We start from the raw sequence: 17,587 nt of genomic DNA, 5'->3' as shown, positions 1-17,587 counted from the left end.
TCAAAACAATTACACGGCGGTTATACAATTCACGATTGCAAATATCATTTCTCGAATTCAATACTATCCTCCATAACCGAACAACGAGGTTGGTAACACAGCCAAAAACTTATCTGACTAATTAAAATTCTCTCTGGATATCAATTATTAAATTCTGGTATATTGCGTGATGGCTACTCATTAAAATTGATTTTCTTTGTCTCATGATTTACGTTTTGCTTGCCAAGATATGGCCAACTGAATTCAATTTGAACCTCCATAACTTATCAATGGGTTGGCAACACAGCAAACAACAGATTTGAGTAGCTAAAACTCTATCTAGACAATTAGAATCCAACTTATCAGATTCATTAAAACTCAAGGTCTGGATGGAACAACCAAGAGATGAGTTTTTCTGGTTACAATTAATAACTAGAATTAAATATAAAATAAAAGACTTTTTAATATGATAAATTCTCAAGTCAGTAATGTGTTTAATACATAAGTAATAAACAGGCTTACAAATAATAAATAAAGTTATTTTCTATTTAAAGTTTTTAAATAAATCTTATTCATTTGACTTGAAAGAAAAAAATCTTGTGAAATTAAAATGAAAGGCATAACCCAAAAAAGGAAACAAATAAGATTTGATTAAAAAAAATAAAAAGAAAAAGAAAAAACTGTTATTTATAGGGAGGGAGGCTAATGTTACCAATGTCCCAGAGTCACTCAACTCAGCTGACTGAGTCCTTCACAGTACACACTCTCTCTCTCTCTCTCTCTCTCTCTCTTATCCCCAGCTGTGAAAAGTGGAAAGTTTCTGTCTCTGAAATCTGTCTCGTATCTAAAATGGCCTCCTCCTCCTCATCTCCTTCCTCTTCATCCAAACCCCGCCATAACCCATCTATTCGATAGCAAGAAGATCACATTTTTATCTTCATTTCACTGTAAATTCTCTGTCCGTCTCTGTCCGTCCGTCCATCTGTCTGTCTGTCTATCTGTCTCTCTCTCTCTCTCTCTCTCGTTCTGTTTTGTTTGTGAGGGAGCATTGTTGGAATGGCTTCTACGCCGCCTCAGTGTTCAATTACGGCCAACAAGCCGTACCAACAACACCAGTACCAGCAAAACCAGCACCAACACCAACACCACTTGAAAAACCATCGCCAAAGCCACCACCAAAGCCGCCACAAGGTCTCTCTCACAAAGCCTTTACCTGTACCTTTGCCATCACCTTCGTCTCGCAATGCACCAAAGCCCTGTGCCACCAACGCCCCGAACCCTTCCTTTTCTTCTCTCTGCCCCCAAAAATCCGAGCTCTCCGCCGAGTTCTCGGGCCGCCGATCCACCCGCTTCGTCTCCAAGATGCATCTGGGCCGGCCCAAGCCCTCCTCCATGAGCTCCCGCCACACCCCTGCCGCCGAGGAGGCTCTCATACAATTAATCCAGATAGGTATGAAGGATGATAAAGGCCTTGAACGCGTGTTGCTTAATTTTGAATCCAAGCTTTGTGGTTCGGATGACTATAATTTCTTGTTCAGAGAGCTAGGCAATAGGGGGGAGTCTTGGAAAGCTATTCAGTGTTTCGAATTTGCTGTCCGAAAAGAGAGGAGAAGGACTGAGCAAGGGAAATTAGCAAGTTCTATGATTAGCGTTCTTGGCAGGTTAGGAGAAGTTGACCTTGCTAGGGACGTTTTTGAGACGGCTAGGAGTAGGGGATATGGAAACACTGTTTATGCGTATTCTGCTTTGGTTAATGCGTATGGGCGATGTGGGTATTGTGATGAGGCGATAATGGTTTTCGACTTGATGAAAAAGTTGGGGTTGTTTCCGAATTTAGTTACTTATAATGCTGTGATTGATGCCTGTGGAAAAGGGGGCGTGGAGTATACGAGGGTGGCAGAGATTTTCAAGGAGATGTTGAGAAATAATGTGCAGCCCGATAGAATTACCTATAATTCGCTTCTTGCGGTTTGTAGTAGAGTGGGAATGTGGGAGAGGGCTCAGGCTTTGTTTAGTGAGATGGTGGAAAGAGGCATTGATCAGGATATATTTACATACAATACACTGTTGGATGCGGTTTGTAAAGGGGCGCAGATGGATTTGGCACATGAGATTATGTCGGAGATGCCAGCGAAGAATATATTACCCAATGTGGTGACTTATAGTACTATGATTGACGGGTATGCTAAGCATGGCAGATTGGAAGACGCACTGGGTTTATTTAACGAAATGAAGTTTTTGGATATTGGTTTGGATAGGGTTTCGTATAATACTTTGCTTTCGATTTATGCAAAGCTCGGCAGGTTTGAGGAGGCTTTGAATGTTTGCAAGGAGATGGAGAATTGTGGGATAAAGAAGGATGTTGTAACTTATAATGCTCTTCTGGGCGGTTATGGGAAGCAGGGGAAGTATGGTGTAGTTAGAAGAATGTTTGCAGAGATGAAAGCAGAACAGGTATATCCTAATTTGTTAACATATTCAACATTGATTGATGTGTTCTCAAAAGGTGGTTTGTACAGGGATGCAATGGAGGTCTTTAGAGAATTTAAGCAGGCAGGGTTGAAAGCTGATGTGGTTCTTTATACTGCACTTATTGATGCTCTATGTAAACATGGGTTGGTGGATTCTGCCATTTCTTTGGTTGATGAGATGATAGAGGAAGGGATAAGGCCTAATGTTGTCACTTACAATTCCATTATTGATGCTTTTGGTTGGGCTAGAGCTGCAGAATGTCTAGTTGCTGCTGGAGCTGGCAAGCGGGATATTACATCTCCATCTTCAATGGTTATTAAGGATGCCATTGATTTGGAGGTTGGAGATAGGGAGGATAATCGAATCATTAAGATGTTTGGGCAGCTGGCTAATGATAAAGTAGTTCACTTAAAGAAAGATAAGATGGTCAGGCAAGAGATCTTGTGCATCTTGGGAATCTTTCAGAAGATGCACGAGCAAAAAATTAAGCCAAATGTTGTCACCTTCTCGGCTATATTAAATGCTTGCAGGTAAATTTTTTTGTCAAATGCTGTCCATTTTTTACATTGTTGGGGCCTTATTACTTAAAAAAAAAGAAAACAAAAGAGAAAAAAACAATGTGGACCTTGTTGCATCAAGATCTTCAGAGTCACAATATTGATGCTGGCTTAAGTACCACGTGGTCTAGCAATTTGAAGGAAGCAAATTTCATAGCATATGGAAAACTGAAGTACTACTTTTTGATAAACCTCTCGATATTTATTTGTTTTAGATGAAATTCAATATCACATCCTTAATTATGCATAATAGAGGTTAATTAGTTAACGTATCCCTGCTGAATCGTATTCTAATTTTTCAATAAATTTTCTTTCTGTTCTAATTTTTTAAAAACTTCCCTTTCATCATATCCAAATTGTACCATATTTATATCCTGTGTCAGAATTGGTGCTTCCAAGTTCTCGGGTGTGCTCGTGGGAGTTATGTTTACCATCGTGCTTGGAGGTTTTTTTTTATGTCCTCTCACCCCATGCATGCTAAATGATAGCGAAAATTTTGCTTTCATATTTCTCAATGCGGTATATGAATGCTGTTCTATGTGGGTCTCGAGACATTACACTGATATTAGAGTTCTATATGTTGCAATTTCCAATTATAGGCAGCATCTTTTAATGCAACATGATTTACTGTATATTTATATGTAATAATAGTATTAGAAGTTAAAAGAAGTGATGGGGAAAATTCATGGATGAGTTTAAGGACCTCAGGAGTATGACTTGGACTAAGTTTTCTCTTTGAGTAAAACTGAGTGGTTCAGGTAATATATAACTCTACGTTCCAAATTTTAGATGCTCAAAGTCCTCAGCAGGAAAAGAAAAATGCAAAGTTCAAATTAAGTCGCGGCCACAAACCTTGATGTAGTTTTTGACTTGTATTGCTTGCTCACTTGCTACTTGTCAGTCTAGAAAGTAGAAGCTAAACAAGTAGTTGAAGCTGCATGTATGTATCTTCATCCCAAGGAGGGGAAGGTGAAAACGTTTCCTTCTCTCTGTGGATTCTATGAGACTGATCTACTCTTCAAATGTACCAATGCCCATGGTTATTTGGTAATGTGAGAGTATCTAATTTAGTGGATAGAAAAGGTCATTTGCTGTTGTCTTCTGTTAATTTCAATTCTCTCTCTCTCTGCATATATATGGTCAAACTCATGTATGCAATTTGCCCTCTGGATGCAGCCGGTGTAATTTGTTTGAAGATGCTTCAATGTTATTGGAGGAACTACGGTTGCTGGATAATCAGGTGTATGGCGTAGCCCATGGACTTCTTATGGGCGAAAGGGAAAATGTATGGATTCAAGCTCAGTCCCTGTTTGATGAAATGAAGATGATGGACTCTTCAACTGCATCTGCCTTTTATAATGCTCTGACTGATATGCTATGGCACTTCGGTCAGGTAAGTTTTAGTCATTGCTGCTATGTCCTATTCTCTGCTTCCAGTGATTTCTGTTATTTGCATGCTTACTCAGATGGATCATGCAGGCACACGTTTGTTCATACATACAATGTACAAACACTTTCAGTCCTAACTCCATAATGCTCTTGTTGAATTCTCTACAATTAGAAAAAAGGAGCCCAACTAGTTGTGCTTGAAGGGAAGCGCCGAAATGTGTGGGAGAGTGCTTTCACTGATTCTTGCTTAGATTTGCATATGATGTCTTCTGGAGCAGCACGTGCAATGGTTCATGCATGGCTACTCAATATACGAGCTGTTGTGTTTGAAGGCCGTGAATTGCCAAAGTTATTAAGGTATGGACTTGTCCACATTTATGGTTGTTAATTATTATCATTTACTCTGTGATGATTAAAGAATTAAAATTCTGCACTTGTCTTTGGCAGCATTTTGACAGGATGGGGCAAACACAGCAAGGTAGTCGGCGATGGAACACTGAGACGAGCCATTGAGGCACTCCTTACTGGGATGGGTGCACCCTTTCGGGTTGCCGAGTATAACATAGGTAGGTTTATATCTACAGGATCTGTGGTAGCTGCCTGGTTAAAGGAATCTGGCACTTTGAAGGTGCTTGTTCTTCATGATGATAGAACTCATCCCGAGGATGCTAAGTTAGATCAAATCACCAATTTGCATGCACTCCCCTTATAGATACAGCTCTCTCTCTCTCTCTCTCTCAAACACACACACACACACAGCTGCTAGTAGCTTTTATATCTTTGTACCGGTAAATTATGCAATGTTTCCTCAGTTGTGTATCAAACTATACCTTTTTAAGGGGGGCAAAATAAGTGGTTCATATAAGTTTGAGTTTGGACCAAGTCATATGACTTTGTGGAATTCAGTTCTTTATTGCTTTACTTGAAAAGAAGAAGGAAATGCATGCCTGATTACTAGCTTTTGATCATTTGTTCCCATGGTATCTACATTGTGTCAACTGGAACTGGCTTTATATACATCTGAAAGAATATATATAAGAATTTTATTATTTATTATAATACTTATTTGGCCCTCAAAAAATGGATCCTCAAATACAGAGAAAATGATACTAGAAAATCCCTTTATGGTGAACACGTGTACAAACCTATCCAATTTTTATGATTGAAAACTTACTATTATTATTATTATTATTTTTAACTTTTTTCAGTTTATACATTTTTTTAAAATTTAAAAATATTTTAGGCGTATATTTATCAAATAGTAAACGGCTTTTTAAGAGTAAAACGACTTTGTAATAAGGTTTTACAACCAAAACTTTACAATTCAAAGCTCTATAACCTATAGAAACACATACTCTGTTAATTTTTTTTTTATTTATTTTTTATTTTTTATTTTGTTTTTGCTTTCTTCCGAACACATCTCTCTTTCAATAAAATCTCGTTTATTACACTCGAAAAACATTAAAGTTTCCAGTTTTGCAACACATTTTCTTTGGACAAGCATGATGCCTTCTTTGTTTGGTCCTCAAATAAATTATCTATTAAATGACATGTATATTTTGAAGAGAAATGTTACAAACATAAAAAGATTATATAAAAATAAACTCATAAACTAATATGTCTTTATATGATTCGTTAGATCAATATATTTCTCTATTTTGAATATGTATTAAGCACCTTTTTTTTTTTAATTCAAGGTAAAAAAGTGTCATGTGTCCTTTTATTGAAAAAATAAGTTTTGTCACATGCTCAAGAGACAAGTGACAATTTACTAAACGGGTGTAAGGAAATTTCCTCCATAAGAAAAAAAAATGGTTCTTTTCTACTAAAAAAGATTTATAAATTAGCCCCAACTTTTTTGAGAATACACCATGTACTCTCTTTGTCCAACTACTCCTCTCCGAGAGTAAGAATGCAAATAAAAAACACTAAAACACTCCTCAGTCGGGGCTAGACCCTGCGTTCATTCTATATGTTTCTCTCATTTTCCTGTTATATTTTGTTTTGGTACTCGTTTATTTAGGCAAAAGTCGGGGTCTTTGACCCCAAAAAGATAACGAGAACACCTCAGCTGCAGGTCTTGTCCCTGACTTTGTTTTTTTTTTGTTCTTTGGTAGGAAAAGTTGTTGTTCAGATGTCTCCTTCCCTGGAAAAGGAGAGAGAATCTAAAACTACAAGGATTTAATAATTTATTATTTGAAAAAATCTCCCCTTTTTTAGTGTTTCCCGGATGTAACAGTAACTTGCAGTCACTGTCAATGGAAATTGGAAGCAAACTTGTCGGTTGTATTACATGTAAGGTGGTTCCGCAGGCAGCAACAAGAGAGAAATAACCAGAAAGAACCGCCCAAAACCTTGACCTTTTTATCTGGATAGCTTCCTTATCCAATTTTTACATGCACCATTTTGAGTTTATGCCTATATATACTACTGCATAGTCCTCCCATTTTTTTCTGTGCAACCAAACAACTCTTTTGAGTATGAGTTGGTTCATCCTATATTCCTTTTACCATTATTGTCACTGAAGTGATCTTCTGCATGATCTCTCTCTCTTTTCACAGTTTCCATATACGTTGAAGCATATCAAATATTGCACATTCCAGTTTTATGTGCATAAATATTAAGCTACGAGATCGAACACATTAGTATTTGGAAATAAAATCAAAGTTTGCTATTGTTGCCTTACATAGTTAAGATTTTATTCTCGAAGTCAGTGATCCATTTCTCCTATAAAACACTTTAAAACCTGATTTTCTCAAGGGTTTTTGTTCTTTCGAAATTCAAGTTCTGTTCGTTGATTTATCCGCTCTGTTTTTCTCTCTGTTTTCCTCTGAAATCCTTTGCTCATGGCACCCCCCAAAGATCCCGTTAATTCAATCTCTAGCGTCAACGGAGTGGGAAAATTGGAGAAATACTTCACCTTGTCTAATAGCAAGTTTTGTGTCAAAGGTGTGCCTTTGCTCACTGATGTTCCTAATAATGTCTCTTTTAATCCCTTCTCTTCAATCTGCCAATCCTCTGATGCTCCAATTCCCCTGCTCCAGCGTGTGCTTCCCCTTTCTCACAAGGGTGGATTTCTCGGATTCTACAAGAATGAGTCATGTGACAGGTTCATGAACTCCTTGGGTAGGTTCGATGGCAGAGATTTTCTAAGCATCTTTAGGTTCAAAACATGGTGGTCTACCATGTGGGTGGGGAATTCTGGGTCGGATTTACAAATGGAGACACAATGGATGCTCTTAGACGTCCCTGAAATAAAGTCTTATGTCATTATCATACCCATTATTGAAGGCAGTTTTAGGTCAGCTCTTCATCCTGGCTCTGGTGGGGACCTCATGATTTGTGCTGAGAGTGGTTCTACCAAAGTGAAAGCATCAAATTTTGATGCAATTGCTTATGTTCATGCCTCTGATAATCCCTACACCTTGATGAAAGAGGCCTATAGTGTTCTTAGAGTCCATCTCAATACCTTTAGGCTCTTGGAAGAGAAAACAGCCCCAAATCTTGTTGACAAGTTTGGCTGGTGCACTTGGGATGCCTTCTACTTAACTGTAGAACCTGTTGGCGTATGGCATGGAGTGAATGATTTTGTCGAGGGTGGTGTCTCACCACGGTTTCTTATCATTGACGATGGTTGGCAAAGCATCAGTATAGATGGTGAGAAACCAGATGAAGATGCAAAAAACCTTGTTCTTGGTGGGACTCAAATGACTGCCAGGCTTCACCGGCTTGATGAATGCGAGAAGTTCAGAAAATACAGAGGTGGTTCCATGTTGGGTCCTGATGCTCCTTCATTCGATCCAAAGAGGCCAAAGATGCTGATCTCCAAGGCAATTGAGCTTGAGCATGCTGAGAAGGCTCGTGACAAGGCCATCCAATCCAGAATCACTGACTTGTCAGAATATGAAGCGAAAATCCGAAAGTTCAGACAAGACTTGGATGCAATGTTTGGGGGTGAAGATAGCAATAGTTCCATACAAGGCTGTGGGAGATGTTCTTGTACAACTGAGAAATATGGGATGAAGGCGTTCACAAGGGACTTGAGGACAAAGTTCAAAGGTTTGGATGATATATATGTATGGCACGCTCTTTGTGGTGCCTGGGGTGGTGTTAGGCCTGGTGCAACCCATCTTAATTCCAAGATTATTCCCTGCAAAGTCTCTCCTGGCCTCGATGGAGCGATGGACGATCTTGCCATGGTTAAAATCGTTGAAGGTGGGATAGGGTTTGTTCATCCTGATCAAGCCGAGGACTTTTACAACTCCATGCACTCCTACCTTGCTGAAGTCGGTATTACAGGAGTAAAAGTTGATGTCATTCATGTAGGTCTGCTGCACACTCCTGTTTTCCTTTTTTCTATCCTACTTTTCATGTATTCCAATGGTCTACGCTTTATTGCATATGTTTATTTCCAATATAGACTCTTTTGGGTATGTACATTCTATAAATATTTGTTAGAGATAAAATCAAATATCTTTATAATAATCAAATAATATATTGTAATTCAGACTCTCGAGTCTATATCCGATGAATATGGAGGCCGGGTGGAGCTTGCAAATGCATATTACAAGGGACTGTCAAGTTCTCTGTCCAAGAACTTCAAAGGAAATGGACTCATCTCAAGTATGCAGCAATGCAATGACTTTTTCTTCCTCGGGACAAATCAAATTTCTATGGGAAGAGTTGGTAACAAACCAAAACATAAACATCTTTGAATCACAAAAGAACTTTAATTTGTTATGGAGGTTTATTTACTCAGTTTTGTGGCAGGTGATGATTTCTGGTTCCAAGACCCTAATGGAGATCCGATGGGAGTATATTGGCTGCAAGGGGTACATATGATTCACTGTGCCTATAACAGCATGTGGATGGGCCAGATCATACAACCTGATTGGGATATGTTCCAATCAGATCATCTGTGTGCCAAATTCCATGCAGGCTCAAGGGCCATCTGTGGTGGTCCAGTCTATGTGAGTGATTCCGTGGGTGGCCACAATTTTGATCTCATCAAGAAGCTTGTCCACCCTGATGGTACCATTCCTAGGTGCCAGCATTTTGCTCTCCCAACAAGAGACTGCCTCTTCAAGAACCCTTTATTTGACCAAAAGACCATTCTCAAAATTTGGAACTTCAACAAGGTAGGTATCCATCCATTTACCCTTGATATACACTTCTCTTCTGATAATTGCTTTACTGGGACTTAAAACCTTCATGCTTTTTTATCATTCATTCAAGGCAAAAACACTAGAATTTTTTTTCATGTTCTGCAGTATGGAGGTGTGATTGGAGCATTTAACTGCCAAGGGGCTGGTTGGGACCCCAAGGAGCGAAGGATCAAGGGCTTCTCTCAGTGCTACAAACCAATGTCTGGTTCAGTGCATGTCCATGACATCGAATGGGACCAGAAAATAGAAGGAGCTGAATTAGGAAAGGCTGAAGGGTACGTAGTCTACCTCGATCAGGCAGAAGAAATGCACTTAATGACCCCAGAATCTGATGCAATTCAAGTCACCATCCAACCATCCACATTTGAACTATTCAGCTTTGTTCCAGTTGAGAAACTCAGCCACACCCTCAGTTTTGCACCAATTGGACTAACAAACATGTTCAACAGTGGGGGTACCATTCAAGAATTGGAGTATGTCAAGACTCTGGCTGAGAAGAATGCTAAGATTAAAGTCAAGGGTATTGGGAATTTCTTAGCCTACTCGAGTGAGCCTCCAAATAAATGCTACCTGAATGGTGCTGAGGTAGCTTTTGCGTGGTTCGCTTCTGGCAAACTCACCTTGAATCTTGCTTGGGTTGAAGAGGCTGCTGGCATTTCTGATGTTGTTTTTGTCTTTCCAAACTAATCTTTTATTATTTTGTAAATTATAGGTTCTAAGTTGAAGGTTTTTCTTGTCTGTTTATTATTATTAGTATTGGTTGTGGGAAGAATGCACATGCATCCCCTCATGGTTAAGTTGAACTCTCCAGATTTGATTGCTTTCTCTACTGTAAACTCGTATGCTTTTCATCCAACGACTCAGCGATGATTGCTGTATACTTCGATTTGTTTGATATTTAGATAGATTTGACACTGTAACACTACATCAGCCGACAGCTTCAATGAACTTAAAACTAGCTTGAACTACGTCCCAACCTCGATTTTGGTCTTTTTGGGTTGTTTGACCTTAACGACATCTTATAGTCCTAGTTGTTTACCATGATTGTATCAGCTTGTATTCATCCCTAACTTGTTAAATAACCGCTTGTTCTAAAAGTTTAAGAGATAAATTTAATAATTTAAATTATATTCTAATACTCATCCTCACATCAACAAGAGAAATATTTAATTAAATTAAGAATAAATGTAAAGTCAAGATTCGAACTCTAAACCTTTACTAATTAGATATCATACTAAACCATCACTTATCCTGAAAAACTTAATCAAATTGAAAATGAAATGTATATATAGAGTCAAGATTTGAATTCGAAATCATGAATCAGGTCAAAGATGAGGACATGACCGCTTATTTCTAAACATAACCGTGAACAAAAAACATTGTCATTATACCCATGGAGCATGCTCTAGGTCGAGTCTCCTCACAGAAGACGACTATTGACGAATGGATCGAGATCTTATCTAAAATTGATTTTATTTTTTAAAATTGAATTGACAGTCTTAATTAATGGGTTTTTTCCAAATTAGTTTGTAATATATTCATAGTAAAACTAGCTAATTTATATATATATATATATATGCACCCTTTCATAAAATAGTACTGCTTGGGGTCACTTTTTAAGAACTCTTCACAATTTTCTACCTAAATCTTATGAGGCGAAGTTTGAAATTTAGATGATCTGGTCGTGTACGTCTCTTACAATGACAATAACGCCCACCAAAAGCAATTGTAAAATATTTTACTCCAATTTTGTCAGGATGAACATATGGACTTTTGGCATACGTACCAATAATAGAGTTTTATTATACACAAATAAATTTATATACTAATTTATATATTAATATTATTTTCTTTATATTTTAAATTTAAATTAGTATTATTTTTAATAAAATTTATTTTTTAACTAATTATATTAAATAAATATGCGTATTAATATGCATAATCATTTATAATTAAATTTTTTTTTCAACAATAATACCTGTAAAAACGATTTTAAAGGTGGACCCCATTATCCATTCGGTCGTTAAGACACATTCAAACCTATTTGTATAGCATTATCCATTAATTGCTCTTCGGTCGGCCCAATGAGCAGCTTCCTTAATTTCGCTCCCACCGACTAACCAGCCTAAACCCACTTTGAAAAAAGTTGACCAACTGTAACGACAAACTAACTTGACTTACCCCACAATCAACGGCTGTTTTAATAAAGTAGATGTCAAGATAAGTACGACTGACTTTGACAACAATCTTAATAAAGCCCACCTCATGCATGTGTAATAAATTATAAATCATGTCAAAATTTATATCATTATTTCTTTTTATCATAAATAATGTATAATAAATAATAAATTATGTGATAATTTATGTCATTATTTTTTTATTATAAATTATAAATTAAGTGATAATTTATCACATAATTTATTATTTATTATTTTATATGATCAATGATAATAAATTAGATAAAAATTACATTTTTACGGTAAATATTATGCATGTAAGCATCATGTGGAAGCACTTTTCGTTACATTTGACGCTACTGATAGATGAAAGTGAGAGATTGATAAGTTTTGAAAGTAAACAGATCTATTTTGATATAATTATTAGTTTTTGGAGTACATTATGAATTAAGTAAAAAATTAAGAGGTAAGAGCACTGGCATTGGATTCATCAAATTCATCTTCAAAATTTGATGAAAAGTACATATTTTTCATATATCTAAAATCTCCTTATCCATAACTCCACATTGGATTAGCCATTGGATTCATCAAAATAATAATATAATATTATTTTTTTAATAATATTATTTTTTATAATAAATTTTATAATTACACTAATATATGTTAATTAATAATTTAATTTGATACTTAAATTATTATTTTTGAATTAATTTTTTTTCTCAACCTAATTATCCAACAAACACATTTTAACAACCATTCTTCTACCCAACAAGTAGATGGTGCCAACCATTCTTCTTTTACCAATTTTTTTAGTTATAACTAATAGTCTCGGATTAAGCTCTATAAATAGATCCATCCTCTCATTACTTCCCACTCATCAAAAACCAATATTTCTTCTTTCATTCCATCAAATACACAATTCTCCAAATTCCCTATGGATCCCTTTGAGAGTATTGATCATATAGAAGATGAAGATTATTTTGATCACGAGGAGTATATGATACAAGCAATGGCCCTACATAGACAACAACATGCAGTCGAGGGAGCATCTGCTTCACGTCGTCGTAATTCTCAACCTCGTATGTTCATCCGACGTAATCCATTGGAAGGTCATGAGCGCCTTTGGAATGATTACTTTGCTGAGCCGTCAATATATCCGCCAAACGTATTTAGGAGGAGGTTTCGAATGCATCGTAATCTTTTTTTACGCATACATTCTGCAGTTGAAGCTCACGATGATTATTTTGTCCAAAAAAGAGACGCCAGTGGGAGACTTGGATTGTCCTCCCTTCAAAAGATAACTGCAGCAATTAGGATGCTTGCATATGGGGTTACGGCAGATCTTATGGACGAGTATGTAAGAATTGGAGAAAGCACCGCACGGTTGAGTATGAAGAAATTTGCGTGCGAAATAGAGAGGGAAGAGAAACGGCTTTTGCGTGCGAAATAATTGTTTCGTAATAAAATAACCGGATAGATGTTGAATAGTAGGTCGCCAAGTTTGGTGATAGAAGAGATTTCACTGTAGCTAAAAGTTTAAGATTTAAGGAAAAGGTGAATCCAATGCAGAGTATTTTTCGTTAAATTCTTCAAATTATGGACATTGATGAGTCCAATGCCAGTGCTCTAAAGTGTAATTAACCCAAAAATAAATATTAAACAAAGAGGAAAAGCCCACTTCGCACCCTTTAGCTGCAATATCTCTTTCACGCATGAATTATTATTAGTTACTTTTGAAATAAATTTACTTCATACTCGCATCGTATTAAATATGTTAACAAAATTATTGTTATTTATGCAATTTTAATGCTATGAAATTATGTAATAAGGTGAGTATTGTATTATGGACCTACCTAATATCATGACTTATATTGTATATATCTTATTTTTTATTAATGGCAGCAAATTATTTTCTTGACATGACTGATATATCTTTGTATTGTAAATATTTTTCCATCTTAATTTTACAAGTACACGTAATTTCATAATCAAGTATGTAAGGAGATTTCCCCCAACTAAATCCAACGAGACTGAGAATGAAAGTCAAGGGAATCAAGTCTGAAGGCCCAGCCCAGAACAAACAAAGTCTCCAACTCGGCCCATAGGAAGGGTCCTCTGGACGCAACCTGTAGGAGGGAGGATGCTGCAGGGGATAAGACTCGTCGATCTGAAAGCTCCTCGAGTAGTGTCCAGCTCTCAAGTGTCCGTCCGCATAGTAGACATAATGTGCAAGAAACCCTTAATCCTTTGATAGGAAAGACATCAATATACCACCAAGGATAATGTCTGGGAGAAGGAAGTCAGAGAACCACACTACATTAATGGCACCACTACTTGGGCTACACGACACATTAATGACGCCGTCGCAGAGCCATGCCGCATTAAAGGACTCTTACACAGGAAAAAGTATGAAGGACACAGACTCTATGGAGGTAGGCACGATCTGTCCTCCCAGACTTATAGTATAAATAACAGGTCCTAAATACAAGAATACTCTCTTGGATCCCTAGACTCTTTCACTTATTTACAAACTTCAAAGAATACTTATTAACTTTGACATCAGAGATTCCCCAGCCCTAAGACCGCCCTTTCCTAGTTGTATTCTTCACCATCTTTTGCAGCCCATTTCGGAAGATCTAAGTTGTAGGAGCTTGGCCCAAAGGTGTGCGAAACGGGACGTTAACAGTGACGCTGTCTGTGGGATCCTTGTGATTCTTACATGTCTTTCTTATGCCTGCAACAACCCGTTCCAAACAACTTAGGAGAGATATGGGAGACGTCATGGAAGTAAGATTGAAGAACATGGAAGAATGGGTGACAAAGTTAACTGACGAAGTGCAAACACTTCATAGGGAAAATGAGGAACTCAGAAAACCTAGGCAGGAGCGCGACAACGGAGCAGAGTCCAACAACAATGAACATGTAGGGTCTCGAAACATGCAAGCTGGACTGAATAAAGAAGAGGAGCAGAAGAACATGCAGGATGAGGTTCGTAATCTTAAAGGAAAGTATGAGGAGATAGCAAGGAAGGTGGATACATCATCAACGGTGGACCAGTTGCTCACAAGCACTTATATACCCTACACGGAGGAGGTGATGGTGGTGCCCTTACCACAAAAGTTCAGGGTCCTAACTATGAAGATATATGACGAAAGAAGAGACCTTCTTGAGCACCTGGAAACTTTCAGAGCTCACATGACGCTGCATATATTTCCAGGTGAAGTAGCGTGAAGAGCATTTCCACTGACCCTGAAGGGACCGGCATGCGTATGGTTCGGGTCTCTGGCACCCGGATTAATAGACAGTTTTGGCAAGTTAACCAGATCTTTTTTTACTCAGTTCATGTTGAGTCGAAGGAGGCGGGTCCAACGGCGTACCTTCTCACCATCAAACAAGAAGCCTAAAGTCCTACTTAGCCCGGTTCAATAAGGAGTGCACGACTACCGATGATCAATACGAGAAGATAACCTTGGCAGTGCTTTTTGGAGGAGTTTGGCCGCGATCCCAATTTATGGTCGAGCTGGTAAGGAGGACTCCTGTGCGTTGAGAGAGTTCATGGACCAGGTCGACAACTTCATCAACGCGAAAAACACTCTTCGGGTTTTGAAAGATCCAAGAAGGAATTAGTTGGAGCGAGCAGAGAAGAGGGCAAAGACCTCAGTCAAAGCCAAGCCCCACGAGAAGCTGGAGAAGAGCTCCTAAGAAAAGAGGCGGGAGGAAGTCCCAAGAAGGGGACCAGGACCTCGAATCAACCGGCCCACATTCACCATCCACGAGGCCAACACCTACGTCGCACGAAGAGAAGATGACTGGGATGTACACACTGCTAGTGCACATACCCTAGGTCCACCTCGCATAATATTGATGATTGCTTCTCCCAACAAGGGAGGAGGGAATATGCAGAGCAGGAAAGGCAACGCCACCCTTCAGCCCAGAGACTGGAGCAAGAAAGAAGCTGGGATCGAGGTAACCAGCACAGAAGGGAAGACAACCCTCGGCGGCGACCACCTGCGCGGGAGCCACAACAAGTTCATCCTCGTTCTCCACCACGGGAGGAGCCTCTACTTGGGGAAATCCGAACCATTGCAGGAGGATTTGCGTGTGGGGGTATTTCCTCCTTGAGTAGAAAAGCACACGCCAGGCCGGCTCAGTACCACGAACTGTACTTGACCGAGTACCATCACACCAAACATCGAAGAGGTGACCCTACCCTACCTTTATCATCTCCTTCACAGAGGCCGACGAGGATGGGGTCCTATACCCCTAAGACGACGCATTGGTGGTCACTATGTTCGTCGCCAACTTTACCACCTGCAGAACCCTCATTGACAATGGGAGTTCTGCGGACAACCTATTCTGGGGAGTTTTCTCCAAAATGGGAATAGATGTTGATCGGCTGCAATCAGCCCCTATGCCATTGAAGGGTTTCTCCAGAAGCATGGTTCAGTCTATAGGAACCATCACTCTTATCAGTCCTTGTCGGTAGCTGCCCTTGTACGACCCCTGTCATGGTCGCCTTTCTGGTAGTGAGGACCCTATCATCATACAACGCCATCATTAGAAAGCCACCCTCAACAGCTTGCGGGCCGTCACATTGACCTACCACCTCAAGATGAAGTTCCAAACTCCCTAAGGAGTGAGAGAAGTCTGAGGCGAATAGGTCTTGGCAAGGGAATGCTACGTTCAAGAGCTTAAGCAGAGGGATGGTGGGCTCACCTTGGACGACACTACTAGGAAAGAATAGGCCGCGCACCATTTGAAGAGCCCAGGCAGGCCTTTGTCTACGACTCGTCCTGCCGGGCTCGATGGGGAGTAAAGGGTGCACGACCTTATAAGGAAGAATGAATGACAACCTCCTCGGCTAAAAAGTCTGTTTCCTGTTGTCTTTTAATATTTTTTTCTCCAACATGTAATTTTTTTTTTTTATATTTAATGAAAAACATGATTTTTCATGACAATGCAAAACGCCTACTTCAAACTTTCATATTATCAGCAAAGCGCCAACGAGACAATTCACGACTAACAAAATCTATAATGATAAAGTGATCAAAGGATTAATGTTTATCTCCCCGAGGGATATCATAGGAAAATGTAGGCCTAAAAATTGTCTTATTACTCCCTTATAAATTTTCTGAATCATAGCGTAATTGATTTAATTGTTGTGAAGGAAATACTTTGTTCACAAATTAATCACATAGGAGGGACTACTTGATTTTCTCCGATAATTCTCCCTTAAGGTGGTTGTTGCAATTTGCAACTTCAATTGTCATGACATGATCACTCTCATCTCATAGAGCTACATGTGGATGGGGCAGATGATACAACCTAATTGGAAAATTTTTCAAAAAAAAAAACGATATATGGGCAAAGGGAGTGACACTATGCAGTCACAATTTGATCTCCTTAAGATGCTTGTGTACCCTGATGCTTCCCAAGTGCCAGCAATTTGCCCTCCCTACTTGGGACTGTCACTTAAGAATTCCCTATTGACTAAAAGAGATTGCTAAAGATTTGGAACCTCAATAGGCTATATATTTATGCACATAGTTCTATCAAGAAGTTTATTTTGCAATCCATAAAACATTTGTTCATTATCCTAGTTTATGTTGATGTAAAAGCTTTTGAAGCACTCAAATTCTTAGCAGTTATGGAGGGGGGGGGGGGGTGATTGAAGCATTCACTTGTCAAGGGGCTGTTGGATCCCCAAAGAGAAAAAAACTAGGGGGCCACCCAGAGTACTACTGCTACAAGGAAATTTCTGGTTTAGTGCATGTGGACGGTGTCGAATGGGACCAAAAGCAAGTGAGTATCGCTAAAGATAGGACTGGGCAATGGAGACCCTGGCCAG

The 17,587-nt window shown here is 38.7% G+C and overlaps 2 protein-coding genes across 2 annotated transcripts; both read left to right on the top strand.

Annotated features, from left to right (window-relative positions):
* Positions 1 to 692: 692 nt before the first annotated feature.
* On the top strand, positions 693 to 5,279 carry LOC121263380 (pentatricopeptide repeat-containing protein At2g31400, chloroplastic-like). The gene is made up of 4 exons (XM_041166239.1): positions 693 to 2,981; positions 4,185 to 4,401; positions 4,570 to 4,754; positions 4,845 to 5,279. Exons 1-4 carry the CDS (start codon positions 1,036 to 1,038, stop codon positions 5,107 to 5,109), a joined length of 2,613 nt encoding a protein of 870 aa, XP_041022173.1. The 5' UTR covers positions 693 to 1,035; the 3' UTR covers positions 5,110 to 5,279.
* Positions 5,280 to 6,465: 1,186 nt separating this feature from the next.
* On the top strand, positions 6,466 to 10,530 carry LOC121263379 (stachyose synthase-like). The gene is made up of 4 exons (XM_041166238.1): positions 6,466 to 8,719; positions 8,906 to 9,083; positions 9,168 to 9,535; positions 9,668 to 10,530. Exons 1-4 carry the CDS (start codon positions 7,244 to 7,246, stop codon positions 10,247 to 10,249), a joined length of 2,604 nt encoding a protein of 867 aa, XP_041022172.1. The 5' UTR covers positions 6,466 to 7,243; the 3' UTR covers positions 10,250 to 10,530.
* Positions 10,531 to 17,587: the final 7,057 nt, after the last annotated feature.

This window comes from Juglans microcarpa x Juglans regia, chromosome 4S (genome assembly GCF_004785595.1).
Source record: "Juglans microcarpa x Juglans regia isolate MS1-56 chromosome 4S, Jm3101_v1.0, whole genome shotgun sequence".
NCBI lineage: Eukaryota > Viridiplantae > Streptophyta > Magnoliopsida > Fagales > Juglandaceae > Juglans > Juglans microcarpa x Juglans regia.
This window is presented reverse-complemented; position numbering and strand designations above follow the sequence as displayed.

Bases quoted from the DNA above. Each gene is read 5' to 3' on its own strand.
- LOC121263380 (XM_041166239.1), top strand. From the start codon at position 1,036: ATGGCTTCTACGCCGCCTCAGTGTTCAATTACGGCCAACAAGCCGTAC. The intron at 2,982-4,184 runs GTAAATTTTTTT...CTCTGGATGCAG, and splicing joins GCTATATTAAATGCTTGCAG to CCGGTGTAATTTGTTTGAAG. The intron at 4,755-4,844 runs GTATGGACTTGT...TGTCTTTGGCAG, and splicing joins GAATTGCCAAAGTTATTAAG to CATTTTGACAGGATGGGGCA.
- LOC121263379 (XM_041166238.1), top strand. From the start codon at position 7,244: ATGGCACCCCCCAAAGATCCCGTTAATTCAATCTCTAGCGTCAACGGA. The intron at 8,720-8,905 runs GTAGGTCTGCTG...ATTGTAATTCAG, and splicing joins TAAAAGTTGATGTCATTCAT to ACTCTCGAGTCTATATCCGA. The intron at 9,084-9,167 runs GTAACAAACCAA...GTTTTGTGGCAG, and splicing joins AATTTCTATGGGAAGAGTTG to GTGATGATTTCTGGTTCCAA.